This window comes from Gossypium hirsutum, chromosome D11 (assembly GCF_007990345.1).
Source record: "Gossypium hirsutum isolate 1008001.06 chromosome D11, Gossypium_hirsutum_v2.1, whole genome shotgun sequence".
Classification (NCBI taxonomy): domain Eukaryota; kingdom Viridiplantae; phylum Streptophyta; class Magnoliopsida; order Malvales; family Malvaceae; genus Gossypium; species Gossypium hirsutum.
Window position 1 is genome coordinate 66,968,082 of NC_053447.1, and position 24,598 is coordinate 66,992,679.

The 24,598-nt window shown below is 35.2% G+C and overlaps 1 protein-coding gene across 1 annotated transcript; it reads right to left on the reverse strand.

The window, feature by feature from the left end:
- Positions 1–6,057: 6,057 nt before the first annotated feature.
- LOC107961806 (receptor-like protein EIX2) lies at positions 6,058–9,253 on the reverse strand. The gene has a single exon (XM_016897955.2). It carries the CDS (start codon positions 9,183–9,185, stop codon positions 6,255–6,257), a length of 2,931 nt encoding a protein of 976 aa, XP_016753444.2. The 5' UTR covers positions 9,186–9,253; the 3' UTR covers positions 6,058–6,254.
- Between the last annotated feature and the right edge of the window lie 15,345 nt (positions 9,254–24,598).

Here is a 24,598-nt window from a genome sequence, read left to right on the forward strand (position 1 = left end):
TAATAAAACGGATGAATAAATATAAAAGGTACTGGATCAAAATTTGAATGGAATTTAAAGGCATAAGTTACAAATAAAAAAGGAAAAAGGGGTCAACTGAAATGCGCTGGAAAAGGGTGATAACACTCTAGAATAACGTATTTTTATATATTAATTATGTATTTTTCTGAGTATGAATATGCTAATTTAAGCTATTTATGATCTTTTATCTCATAGGGACTAAATTTGAGGCAAAAGCAAAATTAAGGGCCAAAAGCGTGAATTTAGAAATAAAATGGGCCAATGTGCGACATAAGGAAAAGTTGGTGCCAAAAGTGCAAGTATGGAGAACACAAGGGTTGAAATGCAAAAAGAAAAGATTTTATTCTATCAGACTCTATTTTAATTATATTAGGATAATTAATATTAAGATAATTATTAAGGATTATTTAATTTTAGGATTTTATTTTATTTATCTTTATTTATCTTTAATTAAATGTATTTATCTTTTAGGAATTTAAGTAGGATTAGACTATCTCCGCACTATAAATAGGGGGTGAAGTGACTCAAAATGGAGGAATTTTTTTCTGTAAACACTCTCTTCCCAAAAGTTTAGGCTTTTGTTCTTCTCATATTTCATATCAATAAAATATCCAATTTTATTTTATTTATTTTCTTTTCTACCACAACCATGAGCCACTAAATCCATCTAGCCAAAGGTTGTCGAAAATCCCCAAAAAGGTCCATGAGGCTTAGAATCCGTACTTAGCCTTCTCAACTAGTATTCATCGTTTCTCCGCACTACGGGGCTAACGCTTTTGTCCATGTACCTTAAGAAGTAAGCTTTTCAACGTATGTAGAGGCGGCTGCTTTGTATGTTTTGGGAAGGTTGCACAGTCGGTTCGTTACCTTACTGCATCAGAGGTTGGCGAGCCCAAAAGACAAAATGGCATGGGATTCGCCATAGAGAAGCGTTGATCTAGCATAAGACGATCCCACAGAAGCGACTATTGGCTAGAGTCAGGTTCCACCAAATCGTAAGTCTAAATCCTTGGGGCTGGTGATCATTGCGTCCTCTTCTACTATAATTAGCTTATTCGGTTTGGTAAGGTTCATCTAAAAGCTGAGGATTGAACCCAAGGCGGAACGAGACAACTGGAGGCTGGAATCTCCCATAAGAATTTCATTTCTCTCAACTCTATTTTTAATTTCTCAAACTTTCGATTCAATATTCTTAATTCTGTTTTTATTTTATTTTTTGTTTCCAGATCCAAACCTTTAATTCTGTTATTTTTTTATTTTTTATTTTTTTAGGAACACAAGTTTTCTTGGGCAAGATTCTGCCGAGATTTCACGGAACAAGATATTGTGCAAATCCAATCCTTGAGGATTCGACCCTACTTCCCTTTTACTATTCTTTTTCATTATTTATTAGGGATAGGATATTTTTGGTGCTTTCAACGACCGCATCAAAGGGCGAGGACCAGAGATAGGAAATTATTCCCAGTCCTTTGAAACGCACCTTTTCCGTCTAGACTAAAATGAAACAAAAATGAAATTATATCGCAAAATGTAAGAGAAAAAAAAGAATTTTAGGACTAAATTGCAAAGCCTCGCAAAAGCAGAAGGGCCACATGTGCAAATATCCCTTTCAGCGCAGAAACACGCGGATCCTGAGGGCCAACGGATTGATTTTTGGGTCAGAGGCCAAAACGACGCCATTTTGGGGCTATTGTAATCAGCCCTAAAACGATGTCATTTTATAGGGCCTATTTAAGCTGAGTTTTTTTAAAAAAATCATTCTGCACCCTTTCTTAAAAAAAATGAGAGCTCTCTCTTTGCTCTCTCACCTGCTTCCCCTCCGACCATGGCTTCAGCCAATAGGGCCGCCGTCCGTCCATCATGGCCACCAGCCGACGGCGGCGGTTCCCCCGTGTACGGTGGCTAGAGTCCCAAAAAAGGGGGTTATTTTGACTGTTTCGGGCTCCCTAATCCCATTTTGAAGTCAAAAATCCCAATAATCGAACGAGGGTGCCCCAACAAGCAAAGGATCCCTCGTCTTTCGGCCATCTTTCATCAGAGGTGGCTACCTCAGACACTCACGATGGCGGAGCGCAGCCCTCAGGTACGCCTCCTTTAAACTCCCTTTTTATTTCTATGTTTTTTTAAAAAAATAGATTTGTAAAAGAAATAAAAATAAATAAATAAAAAGCAAAAAAAAAAGAGAAGAAAATGGAGAGAAACAGTAATAGATCTAAGTCAACCTCTTTTGAAATTTCTGCTCTGCTTTTTCGATTTACTATCGTGCGTAAAAAAATTACAAATAGGATATTTTCGCTTTTATAGCAAAGTTACAAGACTCCTAATTTCTATTTTTTTTGTCGTTTTGCTATTGTTTCTTTTTTTACTGTTGCATGTTGTTCGTTTTGCAGGTGTCAGAGGCTGATGGTGGTGGTAGAAGGCGTTAGACGCGTGGGGAGCGACGGCAGCAGCAAGGCAAGCATAGGTGCGGCGCACCTAGGGTTTTTTTTCTTTGTTTTCTGTTTAGTATTGTGGACTAGGGTTTTTTTAGGTTTTAGGCAATTCTGGTTTGGGCTTTGGATTTTGGGCTTTTATTATTATTTTGGTTTTATTTTCTGTTTTGGCACTGGCCAGGGTAAAATTGGGCTATTACAAAGATAATTCTTGAATTTCAAAAGGGCTTCTCTCTCACTTTGAATGCAAAGTAGGTTGGAATTGGCATGAAAAATGGTAAAACAGATAGCAGGAATGAGAAGAAAAAAAGGGAAAAAGGAAATTGGAAGAGGAGTAGTCATGGTTGCAATTGCCATTGCTCACAACTACAAATATATCGGGTAAGCTTAGCTAAAACAAAAATATACATCAAGCGTAAGGAAATTTCTTCCAACAAAATGCATTGCAGATTTGGTATCAAGGAAATTTCTAATTAATTGCACTTGGTTTTCCACAAAATGTAATATGAATTTCGATTATTAAATTAAAGAAATGTTATAAAGTTCAGTCAAACAAAACGGATGCCGTGGTCCCTTAATTCTAGCTTGAATTTTCCACAAAATGGATGCAATGAAGGAAGTTTTTTACAATACCCTAAAAGTCTATGAAGGAAGTCCCACTCCCACCTTCTTTTAAGACTTTTTAGGTCTTAAAAGCGAAAGGAGAAAAAAAGAAAGAAGAGAAAATGAAAGACATAGAGTTTGAGCAAGATTAATTTTCTATATCTTTGGCCATTATTAGGCAAAATTTTGAAAATGAATACTGCTTTAAACTTGCGTAATGATTTTTCTGGCCTTTAAAAAATTATTGAAAATATATCAATTTATCCTTTACTTTGCTTTATTTAACTCTTAAAACTTTTTTTATAAAGAGAACCATAAAACTTTTTTATATATATTAATATGGGACGATTAAGACACCTTCAGATGTTAGGTATGTACCTGATTTACGTAAGAATCTTATCTCTTTAAGTATTTTAGATCCGAAAGGTTGCAGAATCAACATCTAGTCGAGCAACATTAAAGTGTCTCGTAAGGCTCTCGTTTTGTTAAAAGGTAAAAGAACCGACAACCTTTATATTTTGTAAGGTTCTACAGTGACTTATCAAATTGGAAGTCCCTCGTCTGTTATGGAGTCGAAGTCAACTCATTTGGAGCGAAGGCATCTTGGTTATAGGAGTGAAAAGATATGATGATTTCATTGAAGAGAGATTGTCTTTTGGACGCAGTTTTGAAAAGTTAGGGCACTGTATTTGTGAAAATCAGACCCGAGATATGATAATACTCTAAAATGACATACTTTTATGTGTTAATTACATATATATTTTGAGTACGATCCTACTAATTTAGGCTGTTTATGGTTTTTTTATCTTGTAGGGGCTAAATTGATGACAAAAGGAAATTTGGGGGCAAAAAGCGTGAATTTAAAGACAAAATAGGTCAGCATGCGAAATAGGGAAGAAATGGTAATGAAAATACAAAGTGTAGAAGACTTGGGGTAAAATTTCAAAGAAGAGATTTATGAACGTAAAACTTTATTTGAATTTGAATTTTATTTTTAGGATTATTGTTAGGATTATTATGATATTGTTTAGATTTAATTTCAAATTATATCTTTTAAACATTATCATCTAGAGATTAAATAGGAATAAACTAGGCTTTTTATGTACTATAAATAGGGGATGGAGTGACATGAATATTCACTCATCACTTCTGTAAAAAAACTCCTTCCCCCTAAGGCTCTTAGCCTTCTTGTTTCTTTTCTTCTTCAATAAAATTCCATTCCATTAAAATTGTGTTTTTTTTTCGAAAAGCATGAGCAAATAAAGTTATCTAAAGGTTATCAAGACTCTTTAAAATGAGTTCATGAGGCTTAGAACCCGCACTTAGCCCTTCTCAATGAGTATTCATCATTTTTCACATTACGGGACTGAATCTTTCATCCATATCCTTCTGAAAGTAATCTTTTTCATCTTATGCAAGGAACAGCCATTTTGTATGTTTTGGGAATGTTACACAATCGGTTCGCTAACTTACTACGTCGAGGTTGTCAAGCTCAAGAGACGAAATGGCGTGGCATTCGCCATTGAGAAACAATGATCTAGTGTAAGACGGTCCCACAAAAATTACAGTTGGCTGGAGTCAGATTCCTCTAGATCATAAGGCTATAACCTAAGTGGAGTTGGTGGTCATAGGCATCCTCTTCTACTATAACTAGCTTATTCAGTCATGAGAAGGATCACCTAACAGCCTATGATTTAACTAAAGGAGGATTGAGATAATTGGAGGCTGGAATCCCTCAATCAAAAACCCCCTTTTTTCTCAACTTTATTTCTTCTAACAATTGCGATTTCAATTTATTTAATCTCAACTCATTCTTAATTCTATTTTTTATTTGTTTTTCCAAGTCAGAAGTTTTTCTTGGGCATGACTGCACCCAAGATTTTGAGAAATAATAAGCTGTAGCGATCTAGTCCTATGGACTTGAATCTACTTCCCTTATACTATTTTTTTTGTTATTTCTTAGGGATAGATTATTTTTGTTTCTTTCAACGACACACCAGATTAGTTTTGATTTGGTAGTGCACAAGTCGAAGGTTAATAGTCTTCCAGCTTCTAAGCACATATTCGACTCAGTTAATTCCCAACATAATTCAAGATAGGCCCGTGCAGGCTTTGGCAAAGATGACGCTTTAAAAATTCATGTAAAGGTGGAGATTGTTAGAGTTGTGTGACCCAAATTCTAAGAGATTGCTTGCAAGTCAAGATAAAACAAAATCAAAGTGATTCATTGCATATTGGGGTACTCCAAAATCAAAGTGATATGGAGTAACATCCAAACAAAGGTAGGTAATAGATAAGGAATTGAAATAGGCAGCACTTATTATAAGACAAATCACTCACCCAAGGTAACTCTAAAATGATTTTATTAACGTTATGCTAATCACGCTACTTTATATTTAATATGTTTTTGTGTTCATTAAATAGAGTTTGTGGGTGTATGGTGCGCTATCATTGATAGTTGCCATAGATTCATTGCTGAGAAAATGGTGAAGGACATGTAGCTTTGAGATGCCCTGTTCTGTTTTGGTTTCTCCATTTTGAGTTACACTAAGAAGAGAAAGAGAAAAAAAAAGTGTTTTGGATTAATTATAAAGAGGTCCTTATGTTTTTGTCAAAAGTCAAAAGAAAGTGTCAAATATCATCACTCAATTGGTTAATGTGCCACATCAACAATCCATTAGCGGATTAATGAAATTTTTAACAGTAGTGACTAGTTCAGAAAATTATCATAATTAGAGTGACCAAATTGAGAAAATAAATTTTAGAGTGATCTTGGGTGTAGTTTACCCTTATACTTTTATGCATGTCTAAAATTACTAAATTTTTTTGAGAGAAAAAGAAATTCATTACTGAGAAAGTCACAAAATAAAAGTGAATACAAAAAGGAGATGTACTACTAAACCCGAGCCAACAGGCTCACCCCATACACCCGAACTTACTGTTCACAATCCTTATTTGTATCAATGTAAGGCATAATTGCAACATTTTTCGAAAAAATAGATGCAAGGGAAAAAGCATTCCATTCTATGTGGTTTCCATATAACAAAGCCACTCACACAAGTGAGCAGGCTACCTTATTGGCACACAAACAGGTCCAAAAAAAGGACAGATGCTAAAACTAATCTTTCAACACCAAACGATCATGTAGCAACACACCTAGCTCAGATGCATCAATTATACATGGTTTTCCCCATCAAACTAGATATCCATAGTAGCCCAAAACACATACAGTTTAGCATAGATATGATCTAACTTTCGATAGTATGCATGCCTCCAAGGCCTGATGAAAAACAAGGGAGCCACTACACCCCAAAATCCCATTACAAAACCAAGAACTATGCTGACATAAAGCCAATTCACTTTATTTTCTTCACCGCTGCTTCCATGATTTTCAGAATCAGTTGAAAAATCTTTTGTGCTGCAGTTTTTAGTGAGAGGAGGTCCACAAAGATGATTGCCGATATAAGAAAAGTTTTCAAAGCTTTGAAGCTGAGTGCTTGTTGGGATTTGTCCTGTCAAGTTGTTGTAGGACACATTGAAGTGATTCAAGAAATTCAAATTGGACAAACTTAGAGGGATTTCACCATTCAATTGATTCATCGACAAATCAAGAGATTCCATCAACTTCATGTTGCCAATGTTATCCGGAATATTTCCTGTTAGGAGATTTCCTGACAAATTTAATGATCGTAGCTCAACGAGACGTGCAATTTCTTTTGGGATCTCTCCCGTAAGACTGTTAGTTGAAAGGTCTATGCTAGTAACAAGCCCTAGTGTGGCACCGTATTCATCCTGTCGTCCTTTCAACACTAATAATGCACTCAAATAAAGACCTTCTGATACATACATATAGTTTTCCCGGTTGTTTCTGTTGGCCATTGAATACAATTTACGAAAACATTTTGGAATAGTGCCTGAAATGTTGTTATGTGCAAGGTCCAAAATCAGAAGATTTAGAAGATCACAAATTTTATGTGGAATATGACCATCAAAATTATTTGATCGAAGGCTTATAATCCTAAGTAATGAGGAATTGTCTCCAATCCATGCTGGTACACTTCCATTGAAATGATTTTCACTAAGATCAAGCATAATCAAACTGGAATTTTGCAATGTGGATGGCAATTCTCCAAACATGCTATTGTTTCGAAGGTTTAGCACTGTAAGATTTATATGCCCTAAAGAAGGTGGTATTTTTCCGGTCAAATTGTTGCTTCCCAAATCTAAAAGCCCCAAATCCTGCCAATGATTCCAACAATCTGGAATTTCTCCTGAGATAAGATTTTTATCAATGTAAAGAACTTCCATTAATTCCCCACTTGATGAATTGCAAACTAATTCAAAAAGAGATCCTGAAAATGAATTATTTGATAAAATTAAATGTTGTAAATTTCTGAATACTCTTGGCAATGGTCCTCTGAATTGGTTTGATCTTAAGTCAACAATGTCTTTCACATTCAAATATGAAATCCCTCCAGTAAGTTGATTAAAGGAAAGATTTAAATATTCAAATTGAGTTGGAAGGTTCAAAAACCAAGTGGGCATGACACCTGAAATTCCTGCATTAGAGATATCTAACACAAACAACTTCTTTTGGAATTTTAACCATTGGGGAAACTTTGGGCCAAGATGCCAGTGACCCAATTCAATAGTTTCACACTGAAATGGGGGAATCCAACTTGAGTTTGGTTCAAATCTAAGCCTATTGTGTGATGCTGTTAGAGTTGTCAATCTTGTGAGATTAGAAAAATGGGTTTCTAATACAACTCCTTCCAATAGATTATTCCTAAAATTCAGAGTTTCCAAACTTTCCAGTTGTCCAAAAGATAGAGGAAAAGTACCATTTAATTGATTTTCTGAAACATCAAAGAACTTCAAAGATGATAACTCCCCTATCGATGATGGAATGGGACCAGAAATTTTGTTTTGAGCAAGGGACAAGTAAGATAGATTTTTAAATTGTCCAAGTTGATCAGTTAAATGGCCAGAAAGTTGGTTATTGGACATATCCAATGACTCTAAGGAACCCAAACAATATCTAGACAAACTCTGTAGGATTTCTGATATTCCACCTTCAATTTTATTATATGACAAATCCATCTCCTTCAATTTGCACAGATATTCCAGAGAGGTTGGTAATCTTCCTTCCAACATATAATTATAAGAAAGATCAAGGTGAGTAATAGAGCTCAAGTTTCCAATGGCGCTCGAGATTGTTCCTTGTAACTGGTTACCCATAAGACTAAGGAACTGAAGACGGTTTAAACTATACAACGAATTGGGTATGGATGAATCGAGTGAGTTCCCACTAAGATCAAGAACTTCAAGAAACGAGAAGTTCCCAAAGTAATCTGGAATTGGGCCTTCCAAATCATTGTATCTAAGATCAATGGACACAAGACCATGAAGACTAAATATCCACTTAGGTACTGGAGAAAAGCGGTTCCAAGAAAGATCAAGAATAACCAGTGATTTTGAAGAATTAACACTGATCGAAGATGGATGTAATCCACAACCTGACAAGTGCAACTCTAACAAAGAAGGAAGTTTGAATGTTACCTGTTCCAAATAATCAAAATAATTACCTCCAAGATCAAGATACTGTAACTTTGAAAGATTCCCCAGGCTATGAGGAATTGCTCCCTGGAATCGTGCTCGAGAGAGGTTAAGATATGTTAAACTCTCCAGCAAACCGAAAAACTTCGGGATCTGTATGCTGCTAAAATTGTTATTGCTCAAGTCCAGGGAACTGAGATGCTTCAGCTCCAGTAGTGAAGGATTTATTTTGCCTCCTAGCAGGGAATTGTAGTAAGCTTCCCATTCAGCTGGTGTTGCGTTAAAATCTGGGGCTGAAAGAAGAGAAGCCAAGTGCAGTTGGTGGACATGGCCTGTTGAGTTTTGGCAGAAGACACCAATCCATTCACAGCAATCCCTACCTTCAACCCATGAAGATAGCCTGTTTGAAGGATCAATAAGATCATTCTTGAATTTCAAAAGGGCTTCTCTCTCACTTTGAATGCAAAGTAGGTTGGAATTGGCATGACAAATGGTAGAACAGATAGCGGGAATGAGAAGAAGAAAAGGGAAAAAGGAAATTGGAAGAGGAGTAGTCATGGTTGCAATTGCCATTGCTCACAACTCCAAATATATAGACTAAGCTTAGCTAAAACACAAAAATACATGAAGTGCAAGGAAGTTTCTTCCAACAAAATGCATTTAATTGATAATAGGCTGCTGGAAATTTCAAAACCCCAAATTCCGCATGGAAGATTCTTCCAAAACCCCAAATTTCCACAGAATGCATTTAATGTCCACAAAATTTGGTATGAAGGGAAATTTCTAATTAATTGCATTTAATTTTCCACAAAATGTAATTAAATTGGATGCCGTGGTCCCTTAATAATTTCTTCATGCATAAAACAATATTAAATAAATTATAATAAAAAATCTAAAATTATAATAATTAAAGTAATAGAGAATTAGTTATTGGATTTGCTCCCATGATATCTTGGAAACTAAAAAAAATTAAAGTAAATTATAATAATATTTTTATTTAATTTTATTTTAAAATTTAAAGATTTTACTTTTTTATATTTTTTGGACATTTTTAAATTTTTATATATATTTTTAATTTTAAAAATATTTTAGACTTTTTGGATTTTAAAAATGTGACATATAAGATAGAATAATGTCACGTAAATATGAAATACTTGTGAACTATAACACAAGATGTCATGCCAGTGTTTAGTAGCCAACATCAACTACTTCTCGATTCCAATTTTGTAAAGGGTAAATTACAACCAAGATCACTACACTACTAATAAGTTTACCAACTTCAAAATGTTACAAATGTTATAAAATATGTACATCTTAATAATATAAATACGAGTATTTATTTAAATCCTACTTAAATTTATTTATTCCTTCCTACTCCAGTTAATGTGTCACTATTTGCTTCTATATATAGATATATAAATAATATGTAAATTCAAATTAAGCTTTAAATTAGATATTGATTATTGCTAAGTTTATATTATTAGAGGTGTTAATGAGCCAGGCTAAGCTTACACATGATATTAGTATACTTTATATTTGCTTAAGCCTAGTCAAACACAAAATATAAGTACAACATTTTGCCTAGGGCTGCACCCATATTTGTAAATGGCTAACTTAAGCATGTTTTAGGTTTGCCCATATTATTTTCAGTTTGATATTTAAATTTTTTTCTTTTATTAAAAATTTCAATATGGAAACATTAACATTTTTTTAATATTTACATAGTATTATGTTAATTATTTGATACATTAAAATTTTTTGAACTCCGCAAGTGGGTTGAAAGTTTAACAAATATTACATTTTTATATAATTGTTTTTTTAATTTTTATATCTTATAATACACATGTGAAACTCAAATTAGTGAAACGAAATAAACGGAAATGGATTCTGCAAAACTAGTGAAAGTTGAAGAAATTGGCACAGTATTCACGTAATAATTCTTACTGTGATGCTATGAGTTGGAAGTCATGAAGAGAGAGAAAGAAGCAGGTTTTCGTAATTATTTTTAATGAAAGTTGGAGAATACTTTTAATGGGAAACGAGGGGTTTTTTTTATAAAATTATTATTAAAAAATAAAAAATAACTAAAAGTATTATAACTTTTTTTTATTTACCAAAATATTATAAATTTTTTTATTTAACAAAATATACAAAAAAACAAAAAACAGAAAAAAAACCTAACAACAGCCTGATCAGGCCAATCACACTGGCGGCACCAATGGTGCCAAAGGACTAAAATGTAACATCTGTAGTTTCAAGGACCTGAAATGTAAATTTACCATTTTGAATTTTGAAAGTTAATTGCTGTTGTGCGCACTAAAATTGAAATATGACTAATTACCTTCTAAACCCTCCTTATTTATTATTTTCTTTTTATTCCCCTTCAACTCACTTTTTTATTTAATAACTCTATTTTAATTTATTAAATTTAATAGTTTATGTTTATAGATAAAATAGTTTATGTTTCCATTATTTATTTCCTTTTGATTTAATATTAGTTAAGGGAATATATTAAATTTATAAAATTAAAATAGTTTAATTTAATAACTCTATTTTAATGTAATAAACTATTCTCATTTAATAACTCTATTTTAATTTAAAAAAATTAAATTAAACTATTTTAATTTTATAAATTTAATATATTCTTAATAGACTTATAACATAAACATGTTACACTAAATAATGGAAACATAAACTATTTTATCTATTTATAAATTTAATATATTCTTAATAGACTTATAACATAAACATGTTAGACTATTTTAATTAAAATAGTCTCTTAAGATATTATGAAGCTACAAATTTTATATTTCAGTAAATTTTATATTTTAAAATAGTTATTTCTCCCATATGTGCAGAATAATAAAAAATAATATTTCCAAAATACACCAGAATTAAAAAAACACTATTCCTGATATATAATGTCTTTATTGAACGGAGGAATTCTTCTTACACCTTTGAATGAAATAATTGCACATTTGAATTATATCATGTCAAAAGTTAAAAGTTTGTATTATATATTTTTGCAACCATATTTTGAATAAATAATTTTACCTTTAAATTTGAATAATGCAAAAAACCACTCAAAAAAGGAAAAAAAAAGTTTGTATATTTTTACACTCGAATGTGAGGCACATATAAACACCATGAAAAAGTGATGATGTGTCATTTCAGAAATATCATAATATTAAGTGATGTTTTAGAAAGGTCATAAAGTGTTGTTTCAAAAAGGTCATAATATTAAGTGTCATTTTAAAAAGGTTATAACCTCGGAATGGTTGTAACACTATGTGTTGTTTTAGAAAAGTCATAACCTTTAGTTGGTTAAGTGCACTGTATTGTAATCACTACCATTCATTTGCAAAGTCGTATCCTTTTGGTGGGTAAGTGTATTATATTAAAATCACCAATCATTTGTAAAATCTTAGTATTGTATTGGAATCACCATGAAAACCATATTAAAATTATCATTCATTTGCAAAATCATAGTACTTTATGACATCAGTTATTTACATTTGCAAAATTAATTTGGTAGTCTTAGTATTGTATTGGAATCACTATGGTAACTACATTGGAATGATTAGGAAAGTTTTGGGTTATTTCAGAACCAATGGAAAGATTATTATTTTTCTATTTCATATAACGTATATTACTAGGGTAAACTACATAGATAGTCACCCAACTATCAAAATGTTGTTTTTCAGACACTTAAAATAAAAGGTTTTTAATTTAAGCACCCATGGTATATATCTTGGTTATTTGGTCACTCATGTTAAGATCACAAATGACAAATTAACCTGTCAATTAAAAATTGGTATAATAATAAATTGAACTCTCAACTTTTACATATTATTGATTTACTCATTATTTTAAAAAAATAACTTTAAAAAATTATAAATATTTTCAATTTGATTCTAATTCTAAAAATTCAAAGAAATGTATAAAATTCATAAATTTTTTTTAAAAATGTAATAAAAATTTAAATTTTATATTAATAATATTAATATTAGATAAAAATAATTATATTAATATTAAACAAAATAAAAAAAAAACCTCCGCCAGGTTGTCCTTCTCCCCCTCCACCACTATCCCTTTCGTTTCCTCATCTTCACCCTCCTACTCACCCTTGCCATCGTCTCTTTTCTCTTTGCCTCTCTTCTTTCCTTTCCTCTAGTGGATCCGGTCACCGTTACTGAAACTCCGACTCGAGATTCATCCATATCATTTGGGACAAAACCGGTAATGGAAACAACGCTCATTCGCTACTGGTGATGATGATGGGACTAAGAGGCATGAAATAATGGGCTTCGTTGGGATCCAAACCGGGTTCAGCTCCACTAGTCGGAGACAGTCTTTGAGGGAGACGTGGATGCCTTATGATTGTTTTTTTTAATGGGCTTCCTTTTTTTTAGAAAGACGATTTTTGAGAAAGACGTGCATGCCTTCTGGTTGAGGAGGGATGTGGTGGGGAGGGTTTTTTTAATATTAATATAATTATTTTTATTTAATATTAATATTAAATTTAAATTTAAATTTATTATTACATTTTTTGAAAATTTATGTATTTTTATATATTTCTTTAAATTTTTTAGAATTAAGATCAAATTGTGAACATATGTAAATTTTGAGGGTTAATTCTTTAAAATTATGACTAAATTGATATAATATGTAAAAATTGAGAGTTAAATTTCTTATTACACTAATTTTTTAACTACCACTTGCCATTTATAATTTAATAGGATTGATCAAAATGATTGAGCTATGTAACGTGAGTGCTTAAATTGTAAATTTTTTTAGTTTTGGTGTCTAAAATAATTTTTTTATAATTGAGTGACTATCTGTGCAGTTTACCCATATTATTATATATCAATAATATATAAATAACTTTAAACTATAAACCTTCTCATGAGTTTCTTTAAATGAGGAAACTCTAAAGAGCTTATGAAAATAATGATTGACACCTATTTATAAGGTAAGTGTGAGCTATAAAATTCTTTTCTAGTTAACATGAATGTAAGCACTAAATTTTTGTCCGACTAGAGTTTGTGTTTAATTTTCAAAATTTCAAAAAAAAAAAATTTAAAAAATAAAAATTGTATTTTGACCCCTAAACTTTTCCTAAATTTCATTTTGACCCTTAAACTTTCTTTAAATTTCACTTAGACCCCTAAACTTTCATTAAATTTCATTTTAATCCTAAATTTTCTAAAAATTACATTTAGCCCCAGAAGTTTTGCTGTATTTGTGATTTGGTCCTTCAGACAAGTTACGTGATTTGGGGCACTCACTTCCCAGATTTTCAGGCCATAAACATGGGTGGCTGCACCTTCTTCACCCATTACCTGCAAACAATGAGAAAGAGGACAAAATTTGGAGCTTTTAAAAAGAAAAATTGAAGAGAAGGGAGGGGGGATTTTCGACAACCAAAAAAGCAAAAAAAAACAGCAGAGAAAGTTCAAAAAAATAAAAACAGCAGCAAGCCAAAAGACTCTGGCCACCGTCGCGCCACCACCATCGTTGCTCCACCACCGAAATCAAATCAAGAGCCAAGCAAGCATAAGCAAAAAAAAAAAAGCAAACAAGAAACAACAAAAAAAATAGCAAAAAAGAAAAAGGAGAGAGAGGAGCACCGACCATCGCACCACCGAGCCGAGGACGAGCACGAATGGCGGCCTGAAGGAGGCGACGGCTTGGGGCTAAGGTGCGGCAGTGAAGAAGAAAGGAAAAAGAAAAAGGAAAGAAGAGGTTTTTGAAAAAACAAAGCAGCAAAAAAAACAAAACAAAGCAGAAAAAATAAAATAGAAGCAGGCCACAGCCAGGCCTGTCCAGTAACCAGCAGGCCCACTCCCAGGCGGCCCAATAGCAGCAGCAGCCCAGCAGGAGAAGAGAAAGAAGAAGCAGGCCCAAGCAGCATTCGGCCCAGCGCCAGCAGCAGCACCAGCAGCAGCAGTAGCAGGCCCGGCCTCCGGCCCAGCACCAGCATTCGGCCCAACTCCAGGCCCAACGTCAACAAAAAAAAAGGAAAAGGGAAGAAAAAAAAAGAAAAAAAGGGGCCCATAACTTTGGGCTTTTTGGTAATTTCCTTAAATCCTTCTTTAATTTAGTTTTATTTATTTAAATATTATTTCATTTAAATTTAACTAGCATTTTTAAGTATTTTTTTTAGAAATATTAGAATGGTTTTATTTGCATAAAAAAAAATGTGAAGTAAATTTTTTTATTTTAATGCATAAGACAACAAACCGATTTAATTTTAAATCATCGAATTCATTGCTATGTTGGGTGAATATCGATGGCTTATGTTAAATACGGGACGCCCTTCTAAAAAATCGAAAATATTCAAAATTCCTCGTATTTTAATAAAATTCTCGTGTTTTATTAGGATCCCGATTAAAGATTAAATTGAATTGATTTAACACTAATTCGATGGTTTCATCGCCATATCGGGGTGAATATCATCGACTCGTGTTAAATACGGTATTTTTTTAAAGAAAAAAATCGTGTTTCAAAAATTTTCATGTCTTCAAAATTTCACGTGTTTCAAAATAATAATAATAAAATTTCCCGTGTTTCGAAAAAATACATTCGTGTTTCTTTCTAAAAAAATCATGTTTTCAAAAATTTCCGTGTTTCAAAAATTCGTGTTTTCGTGTTTTCAAAAAAAATCTCGTGTTTCAAAAAAATAAAAATAATAAAAAATAATAAAAAAAATAAAAAAATTCTCGTGAATATTTTGGTATTATTGTGTTTTCAAAAAAATTCAGTATTCGACAAATTTAGTGTTTTCGTGTTTTCAAAAATTTTCGTGTTTTCAAAAATCTTTGTGTTTTCAAAAATTCTGGCGTTTCAAAAATTTTCGTGTTTTAAAAAAATTTTACGTGTTTTCACAAATTTTCGTGTTTCACAAATTCTCGTGTTTTCAAAAACTCCAGTGTTTCAAAGTTTCCATGTTTTCAAAAATTCTCGCGTTAAAAAAAATTCGTGCTTCAAAATATTCTCGCATTTCAATTTTTGTTTTTTAAATCGTGTTTCAAAAAAAATGTCGTGTTTTAAAAATTTTCGTGTTTCTAAAATTTCCCTGTTTTAAAAATTCCCGTGTTTCAGAAAAAAATGTCGTGTTTTAAGAAAATTTCGTTTTTTCTAAAAATTTTCGTGTTTCTAAAATTTTCGTGTTTACAAATTCTCGTGTTTTCAAAATTCTCGTATTTTAAAAAAAAAACTTTCGTTTTAAAAAGAAATACTGCGCTTCAAAATTCTCGTGTTTTTTTTAAAAAAAGGGGGTTCTCGTATTTCAATCGGATCACGACTAAATATTAAATGGAACTCGTATTTTTGAAAATTAAGACAACATGCGTTTAACGAGATACCAATTTTGGGCGTCGCGAGGGTGATAATACCTTCCTCGCGCGTAACCGACTCCCGGACCCTAATTTTCTCTGGATTTTGACGTGGACCTAAAATTGTCTCTTTTTTTTAGAAAAGTTTAGAAAAAAATTCTTCTAAAAAGGATTTTATTTGGTGTCCGATCACACCTAAAAAGATCGGTGGCGACTCCTCTTTTGTAAATAAAATTTGAAACTTTAATTTTTCAATAATCATTTCAACTAGCGCCTATTGCAAAATTTTAGGTCGCTACAGCTGGCGACTCCACTGGGGACCTTTTTTTTTTCGAGAGTCGAGTCTAATGTTAAACGCGTGTTGTCAAAATTTTCAAAATTTCTTGTTCAAATTAACATTTAGTCGTGATCCTTAAATTTTTTGTTTTCAAAAAAAAATCATGCATTTGCATCGTGTTGTATATATTCTAACTTGTTTTATCAGGTTGTTTTTCAGCTTTAAATTTTTGCGGTTTTAGTTTTGGTTTAGTTTTTCTAAATAAAACGTAAAGGTTTACAAGTTTCTCCCCACACACCGTGCACGTGCATTTATGTTGCATAACATGAGCTCTATACCCGGGCTCCGTCCCTGTTAAGAGAAAGTAAACTCTACGCCTTCGTGAGTTAACTCGTTCCTCCGCACAGGCTAGTGAATACTTTCGGGTTACATATGACTTATGCTTTCGTGAGTTAACTTGTCCCTCCGCATAGGCATAAGTAAATGTAATCCCTCGAATTGATCTCGTTAGCCTATGATGGGCCATGACCGAGGCTCTGTACTAATCTTAGTAGATGACAGTGCAGACGATTCGAGTACCCACCTAGAACCAAAACCGCATATAGTGAACCATACGAGCTATCCAATTAGAGCCATGCCGAACCTCTGTCCGCTTATAGTCATCAAAATAAGTACACGGGGAAAATGCCTTTTGCCTTTCATTTACACTGTTTATGCAAAATAATTGGATTGAGTAGTTTAATTTGTTTTTCAAATTATATTTGTTGTGTTTACTAACCAAGTTTGTCTGTATTTCTATTTTTCATCATGCATCATAGACATCTTGTTAGGAAAGGGTTGATTAGAGATTGGTTGCCAAAAAGGGGTTTCTGATAGAGGAGTCAATTACACGAGTGACCGAAACGTTGTGTAATAGACTCTTTTGATTAAAGAAATGCCTAAATAGGGGCTATCTTGAAATTAACACCAATTTCTTGCATTTCTTTCATGACTAACAGTCATTTGACATCCATGCATTCATTCATTCATTGCATATTCCATACTCGTTCGCTGAGGTTAAAACATACAATTCGCTAGTTGTGCATACCATACGGGAAACCAGGGACATTCCACGAAAAATTGCCTAGCCTTTAACAGGAGAGTTCAAGGACTAATTGATGCAGGTATCCTATGATTCGATAGTACCAGTAATGCAACTGGGAACCCGTTCCCTAACCATACTGAAGGGAATGTGAGCACAGTGGGGAAAGAAGATGAATGGCAAGTCAGAAGATGTGTTTCAGAAATAAGGACGCCTCTGCAGAAAATCTGAGAGGCACTGGTTAAGAATGGATTGCTCTGTCGCCCCGGCGATAATCTCAGAAAAGAATGTCAGGTTCTTTATGATTTTCATGGAATTGTAGGGCACGACATTCAATCATGTGAGGAATTTAAAAGGTTACTGCAAGACCGGATAGATAATAAGGAGATTGAGATCATTAATGAAGGAGGGGCCAATGAGAAAGAAGTATGTGCCTCTGACAATCAATCGTCAGGTTGTCCGTATAGCGCCGATCGACCGTTGGTAATTTATTACGACGCGATGAGAGAGCCATTGAAACCACAGATGGTAATTGAAGTACCATCTCCTTTCCCGTATAAGGACAACAAAATAGTACCGTGGAGATATGATGTTAATATCGTTACACCGGAAGTTGAAAAGTCCAAAGCCATAATTGAAGATGTTGGGGAGGTAGGTCATTTTACTCGAAGTGGACGATGCTATTCTAAAGAAGTTGAACCGGTAAAGAAAAGTAGCGACTCGAAGTAAAAAGGGAAAGCAGTGATGCACGAGGTCGAAGTCGAGCAAGAAATTCCACCCGTGCAAGAAACTAAAAAGCCTGTGAATGAGGAAGAAGCTCAAGAATTCTTGAAATTTATTAAGCACAGCGAATATAGTATGGTGGAACAACTGAGCAAGCAGCCAGCACGAATCTCAGTTCTATCTCTACTGTTAAATTCAGAGCCACACCGGAACGCTTTATTGAAGGTGTTAAATCAAGCTTACGTGGCCAACAACATATCTGTCGAAAAGCTTTATAGGTGGGTAAACAATCTGAACGCGGACAACTTCATCTCTTTTAGTGATGATGAGACACCGCTAAATGGTAGAGGTTCGGTGAAAGCGCTGCATATCACGACCCGCTGCAAGGGCTACATAATACCGAACGTACTCATCGATAATGGGTCAGCATTAAATGTTATGCCATTGGCTACACTTTCCAGAATACCGATAGATTTGTCCTACTTAAAGCCCTGTCATTCGATGGTAAGGGCCTTCGACGGGACGAGGCGTGAAGTCATGGGAAAGATCGAAATCCCTTTGGAAGTGGGCCCCTACATATATGAGGTCGAATTCCAAGTCATGGACATTACACCCTCTTATAACTGCCTTTTGGGAAGACCTTGGATGCATTCTGCTGGAGCAGTCCCATCATCCCTCCATCAAAAAGTGAAATTCATCATGGATGGTTGTTTGGTCACAGTCGAGGGCGAAGAAGACATCATCGCATCTATCTCTGCTGATGCGCCATACCTGGAAGTAAGCAATGATGCAGTGGAATGTTCCTTTCGATCCCTTGAATTCATCAATGCCACTTTCGTCGCTGAGGGAAATAGAATTCCAATGCCAAAACTGTCGAGAAATACCAGAATGGGTGTCAAGTTGACCGTAGGAAGGGGAGCTCGTGCGAGAAGAGGTTTAGGGAGATATATGCAAGGAATAGTGAGGGCTTTAAAGCCAGTGCACCACAAGGCCCGATACGGTTTGGGGTTCCAGCCCGACATGCGCCAAAGAAGAAGACAGTGGAAGAAGGATCAAGAAAGAAGAATTGCAAGAACTTTGGGCCGAGAACCAGAATGGGAACCAATAGAGTACCCTCCTTTGTCAAAAACATTTACATCTGCGGGAATGATGTACCCTGGACAAGAGGATCCACGAAACATGCTGGGATTAATTGAAAAGGATTTTCAGAATGTTAGTATAAATGTCATTGACAAAGAAGCTGGTGCAAGTAAAGATGTCTCGAGGATACGCCCTTGCCCTCCTGGTTTCATGTTAAACAATTGGATTGCTGAGGAGCTTCTTGTAGTTTATAAGCCTTCAGAGTAATGCTAAACATCAACCTTCTATTGTGTCCTTAGATATAATAGATTTCTTTTGTAAGAGTTTGCATTCGCTCTTTATCATTTAAATGAATATCAATGAAGATGCATTTTGTCACGATTTTTCGCATTATCACTAATTTCATAATCATTTTCTCATTTCATAGCCTATCCTTACATTTGCCTCATTGCCATGACATAACATTTTGTTTGTTGTTTCCAATACTTGGATGTCCCCCGATAGCTTCCTTTTCCATTCAACTTTCAGGTGCTCAGATATTGACGACATGAATAAGCCCGTTACGAATCTTGAAATTGATTTTGAGAAGGCTGTTTGCTTAGGAGAATTTGAAGCCGAAGAAAATGCTGAAGATTATGTATCGTCTCCTGAATTGTTAAGAATGGTGGAACAAGAGGATAAACAGGTTCTACCTCATGAAGAATCTGTAGAAACAATAAATTTGGGCACTGAAGAGAGGAAACAGGAAGTGAAGATTGGGACTTCTATTTCAGAAAGTACCAGGCGTAGTTTGATCACTTTACTCCGCGAATACAAAGATGTTTTCGCGTGGTCATACCAGGACATGCCAGGGCTAGATAAAGATTTAGTGGTCCATAAGCTCCCATTAAAACCAGAATGCAAGCCCATCCAGCAAAAATTAAGACGGATGAGGCCCGAAATGCTGTTGAAAATAAAAGAGGAAGTCAAGAAGCAATTTGACGCTGGCTTCCTACAAGCCTCCAAATATCCAGAATGGGTGGCTAACATAGTCCCGGTACCAAAGAAAGATGGAAAAGTACGAATGTGCGTGGATTACCGTGACCTAAATCGAGCAAGCCCAAAAGATAATTTTCCCTTGCCACATATTGACACGTTGGTGGACAACACAGCAAAACATTCATTGTTTTCTTTCATGGATGGATTCTCGGGGTATAATCAGATCAAGATGGCTTCTGAGGATATGGAGAAAACTACCTTCATAACAATGTGGGGAACGTTCTGCTACAAGGTGATGCCATTCGGGTTAAAGAATGCTGGGGCAACATATCAGAGGGCTATGGTGACGTTATTCCATGACATGATGCATAAAGAAATAGAGGTCTACGTCGACGATATGATTGCTAAATCTCGAGGAGAAGAAGAGCATGTAATGAACCTCAAGAAGTTGTTCGAAAGGCTGAGAAAGTTTCAGCTAAAGCTTAATCCAGCCAAATGTACATTCGGGGCTACCTCGGGAAAGTTGCTAGGCTTCATTGTCAGTGAAAGAGGTATCGAAGTTGATCCAGATAAAATAAAAGCCATCCAAGAATTACCACCTCCGCGCACGCAAAAGGAAGTTAGAGGATTTTTAGGGAGATTAAATTACATCGCCCGATTTATCGCTCAACTTACCAACCAATGCGACCCAATCTTTCGGCTTCTTTGAAAACATAACCCGGGAGAATGGAACGAGGAATGCCAAGTGACCTTTGATAAGATAAAACAATATTTGTCCAGTCCTCCAGTGCTAGTACCGCCAACTCCGGGAAGACCATTAATTTTGTATCTGACAGTGTTCGAAAGTTCAATGGGTTGCGTACTGGGACAACATGACGAGTCAGGAAAGAAAGAAAAGGCGATCTACTACCTCAGCAAAAAGTTCACTGAATATGAGGCAAAATATTCGTCCGTTGAGAAATATTGTTGCGCTCTGGTTTGGGTATCTCGGAGACTCAGACAATATATGTTGTATCACACGACATGGCTAATTTCAAAGCTGGACCCAATAAAATACATGATGGAATCGCCGACACTATCAGGAAGAATGGCACGATGGCAGCTCATCCTTTCGGAATATGACATTGCCTATGTAAGTCAGAAGTCAATAAAAGGGAGCACAATAGCTGACTTCTTAGCAACTCGAACGAAAGAGGAATATGAGCCTTTAAGATTCGATTTCCCAGATGAAGACTTAATGTGCATCACAGAAATAGAATCCGAGTCATCAAAAGAGAAGTCATGGAAGATGTGCTTTGATGGTGCGTCAAATGCTTTAGGGCATGGAATTGGAGCAATCCTGGTATCACCAGACGGGAATCATTATCCGTTCACTGCAAGACTGAACTTCTTCTGTACCAATAATATCGCAGAATATGAGGCCTGTATCATGGGGCTTCGTGCAGCTATCGAACGAAACATCGAGATCTTGGAGGTGTACGGGGACTCAGCCCTAGTGATTTACCAAATCCGTGGAGAATGGGAAGTGAGGGACTCAAAATTGATTAAGTACAGTGATTTAGTGGCTGGATTGACCAAGGAATTCAAAGAAATAACTTTTCATTACTTCCCACGAGAAGAGAACCAACTGGCTGATGCCCTAGCCACTTTGGCTTCAATGTTCAAAGTAAGTAGAGAAGCAGAAATAATGCCCCTCAAAATGAGCATATACGAGGTCCCTGCACACTGTTGTAGCATTGAGAAAGAAGTAGACGGACGGCCTTGGTTCCATGATATCTTAGAATATATCAAGAATCAAAGGTATCCCGAACAAGCGAATGAGAACGATAAAAGAACAATTAGAAGAATGGCAGCGGGATTTGTTCTTGATGGGGATATCCTGTATAAAAGAGGAAAGGATCAGATGCTTTTGAGATGTGTGGATGATGTTGAAACCAGAAAAATACTTGAAGAGGTCCATGAGGGAATTTGCGGAACGCATGCCAATGGTTTCAATATGGCCAGAAAGATCATGAGACTCAGTTATTATTGGCTGACAATGGAAAGTGACTGCATCAATGTTGCCAGAAAATGCCACAAATGTCAAATCTAAGGCGATAAAATTCATGTAGCCCCTTCACCCCTTCATGTCATGACTTCTCCGTGGCCTTTTTCTATGTGGGGCATGGATGTCATAGGGCCAATTTCTCCAAAAGCTTCAAATGGACATCGATTCATTTTTGTGGTTATCGATTACTTCACAAAATGGATTGAAGCCGCTTCGTTTGCCAATATGACGAAAACTGCAGTGTGCAAGTTTTTGAAAAAGGAAATCATTTGCCGTTATGGTTTGCCTGAAAGAATCATCTCAGATAATGCCACGAATCTGAACAATAAGATAATGAAAGAAGTGTGCGAGCAGTTCCAAATAAAGCATCATAATTCCTCGCCCTATCGCCCAAAGATGAACGGGGCTGTTGAAGCAGCTAACAAGAACATTAAGAGGATCATTGGGAAAATGACTGAGACATATAAAGATTGGCACGAGAAACTTCCATTTGCTTTGTTTGCATATCGCACATCTGTACGAACATCTACGGGAGCAACTCCTTTCTCTCTAGTCTATGGAATGGAAGCTGTGCTACCTATCGAGGTTGAGATCCCCTCTCTGCGAGTATTGATGGAATCAAAGTTAGAAGAAGCAGAATGGGTTCGAGCTCGATATGATCAGTTGAACCTCATTGAAGAAAAACGTCTAAGGGCAATTTGTCATGGGCAAATGTACCAAAAGAGAATGATCGCAGCCCATGACAAGAAGGTACGACCAAGAGAGTTCCATGAAGGAGAACTCGTTCTAAGAAAGATTCTCCCAATACAAAAAGACCTACGAGGAAAATGGGCACCAAATTGGGAAGGACCATACGTTGTAAAAAAGGCATTCTCAGGAGGAGCTTTAATCCTTACCGAGATGGATGGGAAGGAGTTACCGAATCCGGTGAATTCAGATGTGGTGAAGAAATATTATGCTTAAGATGAAAACCCGAAAAGGGCATCTTAAAAAAAAAAAAAAAGGGGATCAGGGCGAAAACCTGAAAAGGGCGTCTTGATTAATACAAAAAGATTAGGATGAAAACCCGAGAGGGCGTCCTAATGAAACAAACCTGGCGGTCGAACGGTAGGTCAAGTAGTGAGACTACAGTATTTGAAGCACTTCTGAAAGCTCAAAATTTTCTACGCAAGAAGCCATGCTCGAAAAGATTATTGATTGAGGAACGTGGAAGAGTTCATGTGTTGAATATCTAGAGCATTTGTATCCGTTGTATACGACCTTTTCTTTCTTTTTGACATTTTTACTCTCATTGGTTAACTTTCTTTGTTTGCCACATTTGAAATAAAGGAATATGAGATATCCTTTTTGTCCCTACCTGACCATTCTCATGTATCTCATTATGTGTTTATTTAATGATAAATAGTGAAATGACATGCTCTAAACAAAAGAAATGTCAAGCATTACCCGGATAAGAATTTGATAAGTGCAAGATCTTCAAAGCAAGAACAAAGTTTAACCAAGGGCAAAAGGGTGATATCTGAGAAACGTCGATTACTCGTAAAGCTCGAAGACAGGTATGAGGCCTGAAGAGAAGGTCGAGAATCAAAGCAATGAACGCAGATCCTCAACAATTGTGGCTAAATGGACATACGACAAACATGCTTAAGGAGCACCGCATAATCATGTAGGCATAAAAGCATTTAAGACAAACATGTGCATATCATGATACATGGCATATATAGGTACTCCAACAAAGCAAGAAATCTTGAATGAGAGTCGCACTGAATCAAAGGAAAAGATACCCGAGTTCTACCAAAGGACTGGTTTTGGTATTTTAATGTTTAATGTTCATGCTTTCCAAGGAAATTCAACTCATATCACGAGAGGTGAGTTGAGCCTTTTAATTTCTGTTTTTCAAAAATCAACTCATATTGCGAGAAGTGAGTTGAGCCTCGGGGCACGCCAAGGTATTTTTAGTTTATGTTTTAAATTGACTCATATTGCGAGAGGTGAGTTAAGCCTTTTAATTTTTGTTTTTCAAAATCAACTCATATTGCTAGAGGTGAGTTGAGCCTCAGGACACGCTGAGGTAATTTCAATTTCTGTTATTTTTCAAAAATCAACTCATATTGCGAGAAATGAGTTGAGCCTCAGGACACGCTGAGGTATTTTCAATTTCTGCTTTTCAAAATTCAACTCATATTGCGAGAAATGAGTTGAGCCTCAAGACACGTTGAGGTAATTTCAATTTCTGTTTTCAAAATTCAACTCATATTGCGAGAAATGAGTTGAGCCTCAAGACACGTTGAGGTAATTTCAATTTCTGTTTTCAAAATTCAACTCATATTGCGAGAAATGAGTTGAGCCTCAAGACACGTTGAGGTATTTTCAATTTCTGCTTCTCAAAATTCAACTCATATTGCGAGAAATGAGTTGAGCCTCAAGACACGTTGAGGTAATTTCAATTTCTATTTTCAAAAT